The sequence below is a fragment of the Trichechus manatus genome, unplaced genomic scaffold, assembly GCF_000243295.1.
Source record: "Trichechus manatus latirostris isolate Lorelei unplaced genomic scaffold, TriManLat1.0 scaffold00024, whole genome shotgun sequence".
NCBI classification, from domain to species: domain Eukaryota; kingdom Metazoa; phylum Chordata; class Mammalia; order Sirenia; family Trichechidae; genus Trichechus; species Trichechus manatus.
The window spans coordinates 19,905,508-19,922,922 of NW_004443960.1; the positions used below are offsets into that span (position 1 = coordinate 19,905,508).

General features: G+C 38.6%; 1 protein-coding gene across 1 annotated transcript in view; it reads left to right on the top strand.

Moving 5' to 3' along the window:
* Window positions 1-20: 20 nt before the first annotated feature.
* Window positions 21-17,415, top strand: part of MOSMO (modulator of smoothened) — a 70,607-nt gene continuing 53,212 nt past the window's right edge. The window contains exon 1 of the mRNA XM_004373320.2: window positions 21-126. Coding sequence (XP_004373377.1) covers window positions 21-126 — 106 coding nt within the window. The remainder of the gene's footprint in view (window positions 127-17,415) is intronic.

The following is a 17,415-nucleotide window of genomic DNA, read 5'->3' on the forward strand; positions in this document are numbered from 1 at the left end:
GGGGGGAGCGGGGCGGGGAGATGGATAAACTGACCATCATCTCAGGATGTCTCTTTCTGGCCGCCGATATCTTCGCCATCGCCAGCATCGCCAACCCGGACTGGATCAATACCGGGGAGTCCGCAGGTGAGCGGCGGGGGCGCGGGCGACTGCTGAGGGCAAAGCGAACGGAGGGGAGACCCGGGATGAGGAGAAAACGGGGCTTGAGGGTCCGAGGCGGGGGCCGGCCTGAGGAGAAAGGGGGCGGAGAAGAGAGCCGGGCTGCGGAGAAAGGGCGGCCCGGGCTGTGGGAAAAAGGGGGTGGACAAGAGGACTCGGCTGGGCCGGGAGTGAGACCCCCAGGCAGACGAGAGGGGCGCCCCATGCTGAGTGAAAAGTGGCCAAGGGGCGAAGAGATGCGTGCTGGCCTGGCAGGTCCCGGACCGGGGAGGGTGGGGGCGGCAGCCGCCAGACTTGAGAGACCGAGGAGAACCGAGCTTCGTTCTGGATTTTTTTTTTTTTTTTTAAAAAAAAAAGAGTGTAAAGGTGGCAGACGGGAGGAGCCGGTTAGGAGGAAACCGAGGCGCCGGCGAGGGAATTGGAAACCAGGCAGAGAGCCTGGGGCTGAGAGAACGAGGTCCAGGGGCTGGCAGCGAGGCAGTCTGTGGGCAGTGCGAGAAGTGCCATAGAGCCGATGGGCGAGGGGAGCCTGGTCTGACCCCAGACACCCCAGCCAGCCACCCCAGGAAGCTGCGGCCCGATGCGAGGTGACCAGGCGGCGGGCGCTGACCCGGAAAGGCGGGGTTAGTGGTTGATGCCGGGAGAGCTAGTGGTGTTGGATGCGGGTCGGATCAGATCCCCTCCCTCCATCCCTTGCCTGCTTGGCAATGTTTGAGACCCATGTGGCTTCCGATTTTCCCTTTGAAATGAATGTGGTTATAGTTTTGCTTTATTTTAGGCCCGGGAGCTATAATACTAATAATAAACTTCGTTTTATGGAGCATCCTTTATTCCGGCGCGTCGCAAAACGCTTCAGAGATCTTAACACAAAAAAACACTGCCTTCGAGTGGATTCCGACTCATAGCGACTCTGTGGGACAGAGTAGAACTGTCCCACAGGGTTTCCAAGGCCATAAATCTTTATGAAAGCAGACAGCCACGTCTTTCTCCTGCAGAGCGGCTGGTGGGTTTGATCAGCCGACCTTTCGATTAGCAGCCAAGCGCTTAACCATTGCGCCACCAGAGCTCCTATAGATCTTAATAGTAGTTAAAAAAGTAAATAACACATTAGAGTTGCCGCCAGCCCGACAACAGTAGCAGTGTCTGCTGAAACACCACGGAGTTCTAGGCAGGCGAGACATGCATCGCTCTGCAAGGGTATCCCAGGTGACTGAGCTTGCATTGTTTTTCTCAGCTTAGGCCACTACGCGCACACACACATATACTCACACACACTCTTACACTCATAGTCATACTTACCCAGACCTGTGAGATCAGACCTTTCACTAATGTAAATAGATGTTGGGAGAGCTGATTGGAATTAAGAAATAATCTTTTTTTTTTAACTGCCTGTTCAGTGCAGGTGAAGGGAGTAGTTTGTTTTTTTTGGGGGGGGGCGGTGGGCGGGGAACCTGTCAAGCTCTATGAATCATTTATTATAAAAAATGTATCACTACTTTGTCAAGCTTACTTCTTAAGTATCACTTATTGTTCTGTATTTATCCTGCAATATTTTTAGCTCTTAAAAAAAAAACCCATAGCTGGGACATTTGTTGCTTTCTCCTCCCTCCCTTCTCTCCCCCAATCTAGACCTAGTAACACAAAATCACGCTGTCAGATTTACTGGTTGTTAAAATAACACTCTAAAGAATTCTGCTCCTCTTGTTGGCTCTACAGTTTTAGCAGAGGTCTTAATTGTAAAGCATTAAAAAAAGTATCAGGATGATTTAGAATTTGGTGACACTGTAGGCTTTGTGGAAACGCTGGTGGCGTAGTATTTAAGAACTACGGCTGCTAACCAAAAGGTCAGTAGTTCGAATCCACCAGACACTCCTTGGAAACCCTATGAGGCAGTTCTGCTCTGTCCTATAGGGTCACTATGAGTTGGAATTGACTCGACAGCAATCAGTTATGGGCCTTGTTTCTGAAAATGTAGGGAATGCCAGTGTTACTGCTAGTTTGTACAGTTATATGTGTAACTGATCCCTGATCTTTTGTTATTGTTTTTGTCCTAATTATATGTGTAGTGACTCCTTTTATAAGACTTTCTTTGGGGCTTTACATGGAGCAAAGGATGTCACTCTTCTAGCAGGAAGATCCTTTTTGCAAAGAAGTTTTAGGTGGAATCCCAATAAATAAAATACATTAAATGCTCATAGGAAAGATATAATTGAGAGAGGGAAATATTACTTATATAGAAGAAGGAAGAGGTAATAGCATACCGTTTCTGAGAAGATGGAAAGAAATGGCATTCAAAGCACAGAGAAGGGAATACCTCCTCTATTATATTGGTAAGAAAGCAAGGATAGGATGGGTACAACTTCTTCAAAGTAGGGAAAGTCATCTGCTGTGAGTTGCCATAGAGGTGGGAGGGACAGAAGTTCAAGGTTTGAAGGAAGTAGAAAATGTTTGAAATACGTAAGTAGTCATTGCAGAGAGAGCATGCCAACCAGAGACACAGCAGGATTACCTAGCAGTGTTGAAGCTTAGTTGAAGTTGGTGGTCATAGTGTGATGATCTCTCTGCCCTGTTATTTGACCTTCTGGTTGTCATGAGTTGGAATCAACTTGAAAGCAACTGTTTATAGCAGTGCTCAGCTACTGTGGTACCAGTGTGGTGAAAGCCAATAGAAGGTTTCATTCAGGGCTGGAGTTTGTCAGATACATGCAAAAAAAAAAAAAAAAAAAGATACAACGACAAAGGTGTTTAGGGTACTGGCCAGAATAACATTGTAAAGATGGATCATGTAATCTTAGTTGGATAAAGAGTAAAAGTGAATAAAGGAAAGAGCTGACAGGTTGATCAGTGGAATAGCAGATGGTATATGGTAAATGAAATAATGGACACAATAAAATTGAAGACCAGTCAGAGTGGGAGTGACTGATAGAGCAAAGCAGAAGGACGGGACTGTGGGCACAGAGGGGACCATTTGGATTAGTGTTTTATAAGGTAGAGCATTTTCTCGTGATGACAAGTTTCATAATGTAACAGTGGTGATGTGTGGCTGAGATGAAGTGGAAGCGGTGTTTTTTTTCTAATAGCTTCCCTTGTCATCTCAGGATACTCTTCAGATAAACATTCTATGGCTAGAGAGACAAGTAATAGCGTAGGAATAGTAGGAAAATTTTCAAAATCATATCTAACATGTGACTTTTAATATGTCAGACAATAAATCCCCCCCCCAAACTTAAAATAAATTGGATAGTATGTTCCTTTATTCATTGTTGTACTCTTCAACTGTGGTAAGATGCACCTGAACTTTGCTTGGGATTTGATTGAGCTAGTATAGGTTTACTTGAGCAGACAGATGCAGCCTTGAGTTAAAAAAAAAAAAAAAAAATCAATGGACAGAAGTTCAGATAAGATCTCAGCGGTGGTGGGACTAGTTTTACTCCAACATCTGCACAAAAGTAACTTAATTTGGCAGCAAAACTTAGTGTGTTGTTTCCCTTCAGTGCATTGTATAGAGTGTAGAAAAGTTTTGATCATGCTGTTTGTATTGTAGTTTTAAGAATGGCTAAAGTATATTTTGAAAGTAGAACTCCTAGAACTGAAAGGTTCTGCAGAATACAGTTTGAAAACTGCTGTAGTGGACTACTAAGGGAAAGTTTCAGGATTCATATCCAAGCTCCATCACTTACTAACTGTGACAGGTTAGTGGTGCAAGTTATTTTGCTTCTCTGTGTCTCAGTTTCCTCTTGTGTAAAGTAAGGTTAGTAACAGTACCTATCTCGTTGGGTTACTGTGATGATTAACTGAGCTAATCCATGTAAAACTTTAGGACAGTGCCTGACACATAGCAAGTGCTCAATAAAAGTTAGATATTAGTGGTGGTGGTGTATTATGGTTGCGGCTGTTTTTATTTTGTAGTTTATAGTAACAGGTATCAGAATCTCAGTTTTGAAATTAAAACCCAGGACTTGTTACTATGAGAACTGAAATGTTTTCCTTATTATATGTTCTTGGGAATAAGAAAACATCAAGAATAATAAAGCCAGGCCTAGAACAAGTTAAGAAATAAGTTTGTCTTCCCTCTTGGCTTTGGACTTCCTCCATCACTCCCATACTGTTCCTCCTCTTCTGGTCTCGCATTCCATGTTCTGGTCTTTCTCCTCAACTTCTACTTGAGCCAACACAGAAGGAAATGAAGTTTTAAAAAAAACAAACACTAAAACTGAATAGAATAACTTCCTAAAATCCTGACTAATAAGCTTTATTACTATAAGAATATAGACCATGCTTCAGGCTGGCACAGTTTTAGTTTGTTTTTATTATATGGGTCCAGATACAGAGAAAGTACATTCTTTCAACTGTGTGTGGTAGCATTCCTTGCTCTTGTTGTAATAGTTTGTGGATTATGTACAAACTTCTGAAGATACAATGAAACAGAAAAGATAGTACATGTATGAGGAAAGTACATGGGGGGCACTTCTGTAAGAAACCTTAACTGTTTCTGTTAATGTAACCAGAAAAATGGTAGGTGAATATAATGTCAAAATTACATAATTCTGCTATGCTGAAGTCATGTTTCTGCTGGTTACTGGAATTCAACATCAGTAACAGTAGCTTTCATTTTATATAGTGTTTTATAGTTTTTTTAAATTATAATGTATTCAGCAACACATACAACATTTCATCAGTCTCTACATGTACGCATCAGTGACATTGATTACATTCAAGTTGTACACCCTTTTTCACTCTCTTTTTTCCAAACTATCCCATCACCCTTAATATACCTACAGTATGCTCCAAGCCAAAAAAACCCTCTTTCCCCCTCTTCCCGCCCCAGGTAACCACTAATTACTTTGAGTTTCTATATATTTACTTATTTTATGTAAGTGTTATCATACAATACTTGTCCCTTTGTGTCTGACGTATTTCTCTCAGCATAATGTCCTTAAGGTTCATCCATGTTTTGGCATGTATCAGGACTTCATTTCTCTTTTTGGCTGAGTTATATTCCGTCATATGTATCTGCCACATTTTGCTTATCCATTCACCTGTTGGTGGACATTTAGGTTGTTTCCACCTTTTGGCTGTTGTGAATAGTGCTGCAGTGAACATTGGTGTACATATGACTGTTGACGTCGCTGCTTTCAGGTCTTTTGGGTATATACCTTGGAGTGGAATTGCTGGATCATTGTGTTTTATAGTTTTTGAAGCACTTTGACATCCATTATTTGATTTGTTTCCTTTGTCTTTTTGTATTTGGCCAGTGTGGACTAATCATTTCTACATTTTCTCCCACAGGTCAGTGCTTGGGTTTCAGTACTATACACTCCTTTCCCTTCATGAAGTATTACTTCTATCTTATTTATGCACACCTTTTATGTATCTCAAGTGAGACTAAAATGTCTTCAGTAGCTGCAAATTTTACCAGATTACTGAAGAGGGAAAGGAGATTTGGGTTTCAGTCTTAGTGATACCCTTTGCTTTGTACAAGTCCCTTAACCTCACTGTTGCTACTTTCTCATCTCTAAAGAGGCAAACTTTTTGTGGAAAAAAAAAATTTAGTGAGTTAATTTTAATAGTATCAACAGTCAAGCAAAGCTTCATCTGATAAATCTAAATGATCTACAGATTCCTTTATTAAGAAATCATCCGTTTACAGCAGGAATTTCAGTGACTAAATCCTCCTAGATAGATTTACCTGGAGTTCTTTATGAAGATTTCAAAATATTTCTCAAAAGTCTCTTTAAGTACATGAAGGAACTTCTCCCTTTTGTCTAATCAGAATTTCTCTCTCTTGAGTTGGTTATCATATTCACATTATAGTTTTTCATAGCTAAATTAAGGTTAGTGTGCTTATTCTGAAAATATTTCCGTTATTTTTCTTTTTAATTATTTAAATTAGATGTTAGAGTGTTTAAGGAGTCTCAAAGATATCTTTATTACTGGTAAAGGTGATATTGCAGAATATGACTTCTATCTGTGGGAGAGCAGGCTTCCTATTACTTGATCTCACAATCGAATAGACGTTTAACTCTTCAATCCCAGACAAGACTGGGGGACCTGTCCCTACGAAACTTGCAGCATGAAAGAACAGAGGTGAATGCCTGCTCTCTATGGGCAGCTTGCTCCCAACGGCTAAAAGTTGGCCCAGTGTTTTCTCCTAAACTTGCCAGTCAAATGAAGTCATTCCTTCTGACCTGGGAAGGAGTGAGTGAGGAGCAGAGAAGCTAGGAGTATTATGCTGTTAGAATTCCCTCTCTAGCCTCTTCCAGCCCTCTACCCTCCACTCACCCCACCCACCCATCCCCGCCCCTAATGGATAGAAAAATCAGGAATAGAGAAAAGGCATTTCCTGTTTAAAATGCTGGAGATATCTGACGTTTTGTGAAGAGGAGTTACTTTTCTTTTTCCTCAAATCTAAAGATTAGCAGGTGCTTAGGGAGGTGAAGAAGCCCTGGTGGCACAGTGGTTAAGAGCTCAGGCTGCTAACTGAAAAGTCGGCAATTTTCATCCACCAGCTGCTCTTTGGAAACCCTGTGGGGCAGTTCTACTCTGTCCTGTAGGGTCACTATGAGTCAGAATCACCTCAACGGCAGTGGGTTTGGTTTAGCTTTGGGGAAGTGAAAGACTTGGGATAGGGAATGGTTGTCATTGCCCTTTCTACTACCTTCTCCACAGGAAGTTCTGGTAAACCTCAGATAAGGGACTGTGGTCTTAGCATTCAATATCTATTGCAAGTAAATCTGGCCTATAAATTGGAGATCCTTGGTTTAAAACGATAAAATTACAAGCTGCCTAAGCAGACCTATTTATTAAATACTAGAAAACTATTAAATAATAAGCCCCTTTCCCCTGAACTGTGACAACTTCAGTGATCACAAAGGTGTTTTCACATGCAGGAGCTCTGTAGCGTCAGTTGTTAAGCAAACGAACAAACCTGTCTGGAACTTTGTTTTGTCAATCACGTTAGACATGACTTCTAGAGAAGGAAAAAATTTGGTTACCTAAGAAGGCAAAAATCTTAATGTTGTGTTCTTTCATTTAAAAAGCCTTAACAAAATGCATTCATTAGCCTTTTAAGTCTTTTTTATTCCCCAGAAAAAAATTTTTAAAGCAGATTTATTGAGATATAATCTACATAACCGTAAAACTAACCCATTTCAAATGTACAATTCAGTGGCTTTTAGTAGATGCTCAGAGTTTTGCATCCATCGCCACAGTTGATTTTAGAACTTTTCCATCACCTCAGAAAGAAACCCCTCACCCCTTAGCTATCACCCCAAGCCTCCAACTTCCCCTACCCCCAACCCTAGGCAAACACTAATCCATTTTCTGTTTTTATGGATTTACCTATTCTGGACATTTCACATAAATGGAATCATATAATGTATGGTGGCTTCTGGCAGGATTCTTTCATTTAGCATAGTGTTTTCAAGATTCATCCATATTATAACTTGAATCAGTATTTTATTTTTATTGCCGTATAATATTTCATTGTATGACTACACCACATTTTGTTTATTCATTCATGAGTTGATGGACATTTGAGTCAGTGAATTTCTTTTTACTTCTGAGAAGATAATACTTCTCCATAATGGTAAAGTGGTACAAAGATTTTTCTTTGTTTTTTTTTTTTTAAGTGACATTACCAGTATTATTTATTTCAGCATACCAAGTAATAAGAACTTTGAATAAAAACCCAGAGCAGTCTTTTTACAGTGTTCACAGAACATGCTTTAAGCTTGAAATCATTTATGATACACTGACTAGACCAGACTTTCCAATATGAGATTAGATTTCCTGAACAAAGCATTTATTTCCTTTACAACGTTAGTTCTAAAAGTCATCTCTTTTTTGCTGTTACCAACAGAGATGTAGCCACTTCAGTATAGACGGTATAACCTAGTAGGCCTGTAAGTTTTGGAGGAGGGGAGTTTGGGACCCACAACATGGCATGAGTAAGTGGAAATCACTAAAAGGAAGGAAGTGCTGGAAAAGAAATTACAGAGTGATGACTACCACTGCATTCATTAAACCAGCCATACTTGCTGAAGCCTCATCACTTGGCTGCCAGAGCCCCTGTCAAAGCAGGCATAGAAGTAGTCATATACGTCAGTTCTTCCCTGCCCAACCTGGTGTGTTCTAAAACCCTGTTGTAGTTGTTTAACCCCTTTCCTGATAAATACTTGGTTTGGATTGGAGTTGCAGCATAATACAGTGGTTAGTGAAGATTTAGAATCAGACGTTTCTAGATTTGATTCTTGGGTTCCCTTTTTATTAGTTTTATGGTTTGGGACATAGACTTTGATTTCTCAACTATAAAATGAGGATGATAAACTTATCTCAAAGGGTAATGTAAGGAAATAACATACGGCCTATAAAGACAGTACATGGCTTGATGTACAGTGAATGCCCAAATGTTAGTCAGAATTATTTACTGTATAAAAGATCAAAACATCTGAAATTTTTAGTATTTTTCTTTTTTATTGTACAGTTGTCTGTCTTGTTTATTTACTTATCCCCTGTCTTGTTCCAAAAAGAGATTGAAGGCAACATGGTGTGTCTGTGTTTGAATATTCCTGAAACTCAGCTGGGTTCAGTCTGGGAAAAAAGACTGCATAATCACTTGTAGTGGTAATAGAGACTTAATGGGATACATATAAGTACCAAAACCAAGAAGTGTATTGGGTTTACTGTATATGCTTGTGAAACTGATTAAAGAGGTTTTCTAAGTGAAAGGAGGCCTAGCATAGTGGAAAGGACACACAGGTTTTGGAGTCAAACCAATTTGTAGTCAAATCCCAGTCCCACTATTTGCCAGCCATGTAACTGACCTTAGGCAAGTTGTAGTTGAGGGTTTTTATTAGTAGTAAAAATTATATTATTCAGACCAGGTTAATATATCTTTTAGCACTTCTAGTTGTTAATGCAGGCTCAGACCCCAACAATCTGTTCTCCTGTAGTTTAGAGTAGTAACCACAATGCACTGTGAAAATCATTTAGTTCAGAAGTATTTTTAAAGGAACGTATCCAAGAGCTGATGGTATATGAGCTTTACAGTTGGAATATCAAGAATCAGTGTGTCTCAAAGTCTGAAAATCAGTTTGAAATATATGAGATAGTTGTCTTTATAGAAACTTGGCAAGCAGTGTAACTGAACATGTAATTCTAGTTTATTGAATAAAGATTTTTTTTCTCGTTATGATTAGCTTCTATAATGCAACTGTGAATTTTTCCTTTTTTCCATATGCCATTTCAATGCATACTTAAGCACTGGGGCATATTGCATAATTTTACAGGGAAAATTTAGATACTTAATGAAGTGTTGCTGTTTATGAAATTGTTGTTGTTGAGTTATAAATAAGAGTTTAATCATGCAGCTTGAATGGATAATTATTTACATGGTGACCTTGTATTATTTCCTTGCTCTAAGTAACCCAGGAAATTAGATTGCGCAGTGACAGCAGTGACAGTATATAGGTATAAATTTCATATTTATAACTTTGCCTGTTTGTAATGGTTTATGTAAACGTGACATTTATTTCTTTTTGGTTGTCAGAATGTTTTATTTTTAAGCTCTGAAGCTGCACGTTTATTTCCAAGTACTTTCTAGAATTCTTTGCCTAACTAGCAGCTAGCTGCTAAAAAGTTTAATATTTACAACACCTGGTCCAATTGGTAGTGCACAGATTGGAAATAGTGGCAACAGTATTTCATCCTTTATCCAGTATAGACTGATGAAAAAGTAATGTTTGACAAGGCTATTGTGGAACTACTAGAGAGATTAGATAAGAGCCGTGAGAGAACCTAAAGACCTTTGAATATCAAGGTACCTAAAAATAGATGTCTGGTTCAGAATCACTTTTTAATAGTAAACCTATGTAAACTTTACTGTGTGTTTTCTTGTTAGCTGTAAATTACAGAGAAGAGAATCCTTACCACATATGCCATGAGCAAATAAAATGTGATGTTCCCTAGGGATATATTGCTTCAAAGTTAACAAAATAAAGAGCATATGGATTTGAGTGTTGCTATCAGTGATATTTACATATAGTTGTATGTACCAACAAACGTGTATATAGTTTGCTTACATGAAGTTTCACAGTGTATGACTCCAATTCAGTTTTGAAGCACGCTGACATTTCTTTGAATCACTGCTCTTTTTTTTTTTTTTTATTTAGGAAAAGGCTGCCCTTTTTTTTATACTAGCTTTGCTATAAGTAAAAGGTCACATTTGGCATTTTGACACTTGCTGTTGTGTATATTGAGCGAAAAGGCAGCTGTTGACTTTTAATATAGAGCTGTTCAACTAGGGACCATATACTGCTATCATTAGAGATTAAGCAGGAGTAAAGAAAAATGCAGTTAGTTGGGTCAAGTAAGAAATTTGGGAGAGCAGAATTGCAGAATTTTCCTAGCTCTCCCTATTTGTAATGTGTTCTCGGTAAGTTACTCACCTGGAATATTGCTGGGTATGCTTTCCGCTATAATACTAGATAGGCCATGTTCGGATCAGTTCTCCTGGTCTCACTAACTTCCAAAGGCAGAGATCTCTAAGACCTTTTAGACTATCAAAGATACGACCATTTCATTTATAAAGTACCATCAAAATCTTTTAATTTACTATGAATATTCCTTAAGCCTTCCCATAGTCATACCACTGACTTTATTCCAGTCTTGCCACAAATGCTTGTTGAAGTATCTGTGGTCTGTAAGGAACTGTACTGAATAAGCAGAGGGATTACATTTAAGCAAAAGAAAAAATGTTCTATCCTCTAGGAATTTGTACTTTGGGAAGATAAGATGTGTGTGTGTGTGTGTGTGTGTGTGTGTGTACACATATATATGTATGTGTGTGTTTGTATACATATATATATGTATATATACAAAATACCCAAGCCATGGTATTTTCAGTTGGTTCATATGCATGTAAAGCTGGACTATGAATAAGGAAGACTGAAGAAGAATTGACACATCTGAATTATGCTGTTGGTGAAGAATATCGAATATACCATGGGCTGCCAGAAGAACGAACAAATCTGTCTTGGAAGTACAGCCAGAACGTTCCTTAGAAGGAAGATAGTGAGACTTTGTCTCACGTACTTTGGACATGTTATCAGGAGGGACCAGTCCCTGGAGAAGGACATCATACTTGGTAAAATAGAGGATCCACGAAAAAGAGGAATACCCTCAACGAGATGAATTGACACAGTGGCTGCAACAATGGGCTCAAATATAGTTGGTGCAGAGCTGGGCACAGTGTTTTGTTCTGTTGTACATGGGGTCACTATGAATCGGAACTGACTTGACAGCACATAACAACGACATATATATGAAATAATAAGTGTCAAATATATGATAAAACTACTTTCTGCTGAGGTAGTCAGGAAGGAAATGGAATTTGAGCTTAACAGATGATGCATTTAATAATGAGCAATTTAAATAACTAGGAATACTTGGACAGTGTTTGTCCTGAAGGTAGAATGGCGTGAGTAAAGGTAGAAGGCAGGGAAATTTCCATTCCAGTCCATTTCTATACATTGCTGCTAAATTTTTCTTTCTAAAGGATAAATATAATAATACTAGCAAATACTTACATAACATATACTTTGTGACAAACTATTCTAGGAACTTTAAATAGATTAACTAACTTAATTCTTACAACATCCCTATATAAAGTAAGTGCTGTTATTATCCCCACAGAGACACAGAGAAGTTAAGTAACTTGTCCAGGGTCACATAGCTGTTAAGTGTAAGACCCAAGGTTCGAACCCAGGAAGTCTGGCTCTAAATTTCTTTTTCTTAACCACTGCATGTGCTTACACCAGAAGCCTTCAGTGACTCCACATCTTCCACAGAACAGAAGGCACTCAGGACCCTTCACAATATGGCTTTAACTTACCTGTCCAACCTTAGAGCCTACTCTTTTTCCTACATGGATCTACATGATAGCCTGTCTGTATTACTTTCTGTTTTATAAATATAATTTATATTCTTATCTGTAAACCTTTGCTTACATTATGTATTCTCAGCCTGAAATGCCCTCTCACTCTTCCTGGTCCCTGTCTTATCAGTGTCCTACTCATCTTCGAAACATATTTCTGCTGCTGTCTTCATAAAAACCATTTTTGATCTCTCTAACCTAAAATGATTTCCTCCCTTGGTTACTAACACCTTTCACAGTTTTCATTGTAGCATATCTGTATCTTGGTTATTTGAGTGTTACATGTCCCATTTTATAGTGTAGATTTTAAGTTCTTTGAGAGTAGAGGATATAATTTATTGATCTCTGTACCTTAGGCAGCACTCAGTTCAAGCTTGCACCGTGCAGGAAAGAGGAAATGTCATGGTGGACACTAAGATTTTGAACCTGGGGCAGGAAATAGAATAGGGAATTTTGAGGAGTGAACATTTGTGGGTAAAAGTAATGAGTTTGTTTTAGACATGTTCCATTTTAAGTGAGAGTAGAATATCCAAGCAGAAAGAGACTAGAGTTTCAGGAGAGAGGTGCTGGTTGGCATTCCCAGTCTTATCTCATTTTCACAAATATACTTACATGGTTACATACATCAAATTATTGTTCAGTAGCTGTATATCCACACAATTCAGTCTTAATTTTTTGAGATTTATCAGTGGTTTTCATTTGGAAAATGAGGTTTAGCTACATGTAGTCATTCCCAACTCTCTATAGGACAGAGCGGCACTGCCCCATATGGTTTCCAAGGAGCAGCTGGTGGATTTCAAACTGCTGACCTTTTTTGATTAGCAGCCGAGCTCTTAACCTCTCTGCCACCAGGGCTCCAACTTATTATAAAATGAAAGTTAATTTGTAAGTTGATTGGTTGATTCTATGGGTCAATACAGGAGTTAGATTCTTAGGCTAGCCCATAAGATCATGTTGTAGCAACAAAGAGTAGAAAGCAGTAGAGTATATTGAAATTGTACTGATAAACAGCATTGAAAAAAAGGTAAGGAATAAGAAAGGGTAACCTTTTTATTTCTTTGTCAGTTTGACTTCAAAGCTTATGACATTCCTTCTGTGTGATATAGGTGCTTGGTTTTTGGCTTACAAATTGCTGTAACAGAGGAAGAAACGAGAGGATTTACAGAGCATGTAGGTTCAAGAGATTTCCTGAAGTGGAGTAACCTGAGATAGAGTTAACTCGGTGGAGACGAGGAAAGAACGTGTGAAAGCATAGTGTACATATATGTGTAGTGTGTTATGGTAGGGGTGGGCATGAGGAGATGAGAAAATTGTAATGCGTAAACCATCTCTTCAATGGGGAAGTAAAGTGATACAAAAGAGGTGTTCAATCTGATGTTCCTCATGCGAGCCCATGAGAGGGGCCATTGGTCTGGGCTGGTATGGTTACTGTTTGTTGAGGGTCCCCCAAGGGCTCCATGAAGTAAAGGGGAAAACAGTATTTTACATGCCAGCTAGGGTATGAAATGGTACAAATTGAGAATTTTTAGCTTGAATAGTTCCTGTATTGAAACCTGGGTTCTAATTCTGGCTTTGCCATAAATGTTTTGTTTGTACTTGAAAAACTCCTAATTGTTTATTTTCCCCACCTGAAAAGTAGTTATATGTCTCCTCTTCAACCCCATGAATTCCATCTCTTAATTTGAAGTAAAAGTTAGTGTATAGACTATGTTGAATTTTTAAAAAAGCATTTGATTAAGTTATAGTGAAAAGAATATGGGGGTTGAAGTCAGAACCTAGTTCAAATTCCGGCTCAGTTCAAATTTACTGGCTGTTTACTTGATGTTAATGGATTGAATTGTGTCTGGCAAAAATATGTGTCGATTCAGCTAGGCCATGATTCCCACTATTGTGTGATTGTCTCCCATTTTGTCATTTGATGTGATTTTCCTATGTGTTGTAAATCCTACCTCTATGATGTTAATGAGGTGGGGTTAGCGGCAGTTATGTTAATGAGACAAGAGTCAATCTACCAAATTAGGTTGTGTCTTAAATCAGTCTCTTGAGATATCAAAGAGAGAAGTGAGCAGAAAGACATGGGGACCTCCTACGATCAAGAAATAAGAGTCAGGACAATAGCATGTCCTTTGAACCCAGAGTCCCTGCACTGAGAAACTCATCGACAGGGAAAGATTGATGACCTTCTCCCAGAGACGACAGAGAGAGAGAGCCTTGCCCTGGAGTTGGCACCCTGAATTAGGACTTCTAGCCTCCTAGGCTGTGAGAGAATAAATCTTTGTTAAAGCCATCCACTTGTGGTATTTCTGTTATAGCAGCCTTAGATAACTAAGACACTTGGCCTTTTTGAGTATTAGCTCTTTCATCTTTAAGTGAGATAACACCTCTTACCTTGCAGGGTGGTTGTAAGAATTAAAGTTAATATATCTGAAACACCAACCACACTATAGGCACATGTGTTAGCTGTTGTTGTGGTAATTAAACAGATAAATCTCTTATCACATTTCATACATGGAATGTAATACTGCAATTGATTATTTACTCACTATATAATATGAAAAGCAATCTTTAGACAGCTTCAGACACATGGTTGCCCACATCATTTTGCCATATACAGTAATGGTGCCCCTGATACTTGCTTGAAATTTTGCCTTCTTCCATCGTAGTGCACTAAGGGAAGAGGGTACCAGGCAGCCTACCCAAATATTTGTATACAAGTGCTGTTCTTTGTATCAAAGGTAACATGTATTTGGGGATTTTCCAGTAATGATGATAGATTATGCAAAATCATTTGTATTCTGTCAGCCTTACTCTAGCTAACATTTGCTGAGTGGCTTATGCTTATAGTCTGTGGCCCTAGAGTAGATTTCCATCCAACTGGCTAATATGTAAAATCTAGCCCTGACATCATGAGTTGAGGTCGGTAGCCATGTGATAGATAAGGGGTTCTAACAGTAAAGGATGATTGATAATCACGGGTAGACTATAAGATAATTTATGATACAGTCCTATTCATTTTCTTATTATGAAGCATAAAATGTGAAACTCTTTATATTTTGTTATCCTGTTGATAAAATACTTTGAGAGTTTAATTTGAAATTATAAAATCATTAATCCAGTCACTTAAGAAACCATAGAGACCGGGGACACAAAAGAAGGTCCTAGATAGAATGAGGGAGAAATGTAAAACAAAATACAAATTCCTTAAAAAGACCAAACTTACTGGACCAATAGAGACTAGAGGAACCCCTGAGACTATTGCCCTAAAATCCCTTTGAACTTGGAACTGAAGCCACTTCCAGAGGTCACCTTTCAGCTAAATAATAGATTGGCTTATAAAATAAACAGTATCATGCATGAGTAATGTACTCCCTTAGACAATCAACTATATGAAACCAAATGGTCAATGTTTACCCAAAAGCAAAGATGAGAAGGCAAGGAAGGGAAGGGAAGCTAGATCAATGGAAACAGAACAAACAGAATAGAAATAATGAGAATCCTGATACATCGTGAAAATTATAACCAGTGTCACAGAATAATTTGTATAAAAATTGTTAAGTGGGAACTTAATTTGCTGTGTAAACTTTTACCTAAAACACAATAAGATATTTTTTAAATGTAGTTTTCTGTAAAAGAAAAAGAAACCATAGAAATGAAAAGAGCTATCATCTTATTTAAAACAAATATAGACAGTTATGTATCAGCATATTAAATCACCTTTAAGACTCCCACTCTTGATAAGATTTAGTGGGTTAGAATCAGAAGACCAAGTCTTACATGTTAAAGTGTTGCTGATGCAGGAGCAATACGGGGAGCTTTAGAGGACCGTCTCTAATATTTGCCTGCTTACCATCCAGAAGGTAGCTATCATCCCATAACCATTTAGAATCATACCAATAGCTATGTAACATGTCTGCTTTAAGTGGACTACCCTATATTTAAGAATTAATTATCTTTTATTGTGAATATCTTCAGAGTTATTAGGAAGGTAGAGTACATTATGGGTTTTCCCTATTTCTCTTCTTTTTTTGCCTCTAAATTGCCAGGCAGTGCTTTTGTTCCCTCAGTGTTAGCCTGGACTTAACTAGAATATTTTATCCCTTACCACCTCCTATGGCCCTCTGCCCTCCCAGTTGTAACCTGTTGTGACAAATCCCCAACTTGACCATTCAAATAGTTCATACCCAGATGAAAAAGTCCATGTTGCAGATGTCATCAGCCATTCCGAATGGTCAGGGGGGCTGGTACAGAACCCACCAACTTTCATGTACCCTCTTAGAGAACTGCTGTGCTCGTTTCCTGGTTTTCTGAGCTTGGAGTTGGTTACCAAGTTTTTTTGAAGAATCCATCCACTCTATTGAGGAAGAGGGTCATCTTTTGACTGTATTGATATAGGCTACAGAGACACTTCATTTCTGTGAACCTGTTCTCATACATTCCAGTAATTCTTCAATAATTCTGCTTTGTTGATGATGTCTTTGCCATTTTTCCATGCTATTATAGTTTTTGTTTTCTTTTTTTAAATACTGCCTTGGTCTTATCAGTGGGATTTGGAGAGAGAAGGAGAGTAAATTGACTCATCTCACCCTCTTGAAACCTCATCACCCAAAGATGTTTAATAAATGATAATTAAATGAGAGAAATCAGTGAATGGGTATGGCAGTTGATTTGACCTAAATAACATCTACAAATATTTATTAGAGATTTAGTCCATATTTGCTTATTGTTTTGTAAAATTTTACTAGTAAGGGGAAAGCTATGATACAGTAATTTTCCTAAGATCACACATCTCTTAGGTAAATAAGCCAGAAAATGTTTAAGTTTTGTGGCCCTAGTTTATGGTGGGACATACATTTGATCAGTTAAAACCCAGGAGATATTATAGCTAAGTGGCTAAGAGAGCACAGAGCCTGCGTGCAAATTCTGTCTATGCCACTTACTAGCAGTGTGACCTTGGGCAGTATACCTCAGAGGGCTATTTGATGATTAAAGCATTAATGTGTATAAAACATTTAAAGTGCCAGGCACATAATGCTATGTAAGTGACAACTAAAATTAATGGTACTAACTTTTGGAGATTCTTATCTTTTCAGTAGGCATAGGCTAAATACTACGTCATTTTTAAGTAAAAAATGTAAATGTCTGTCACCACTACTGGAATGTACATTCTGGTCCATGGACAGCTGACCAAAGTTTCATTTTGAAGTGGGAAGAGTAGTCAGAATACGGGCTTTGCTTGAACCATTTATATGTTTTACATATTCAAAAGATTCAATTTAATTTAAAATAATAGACAAAAGCAAATCCTAATACTGAATACAGAC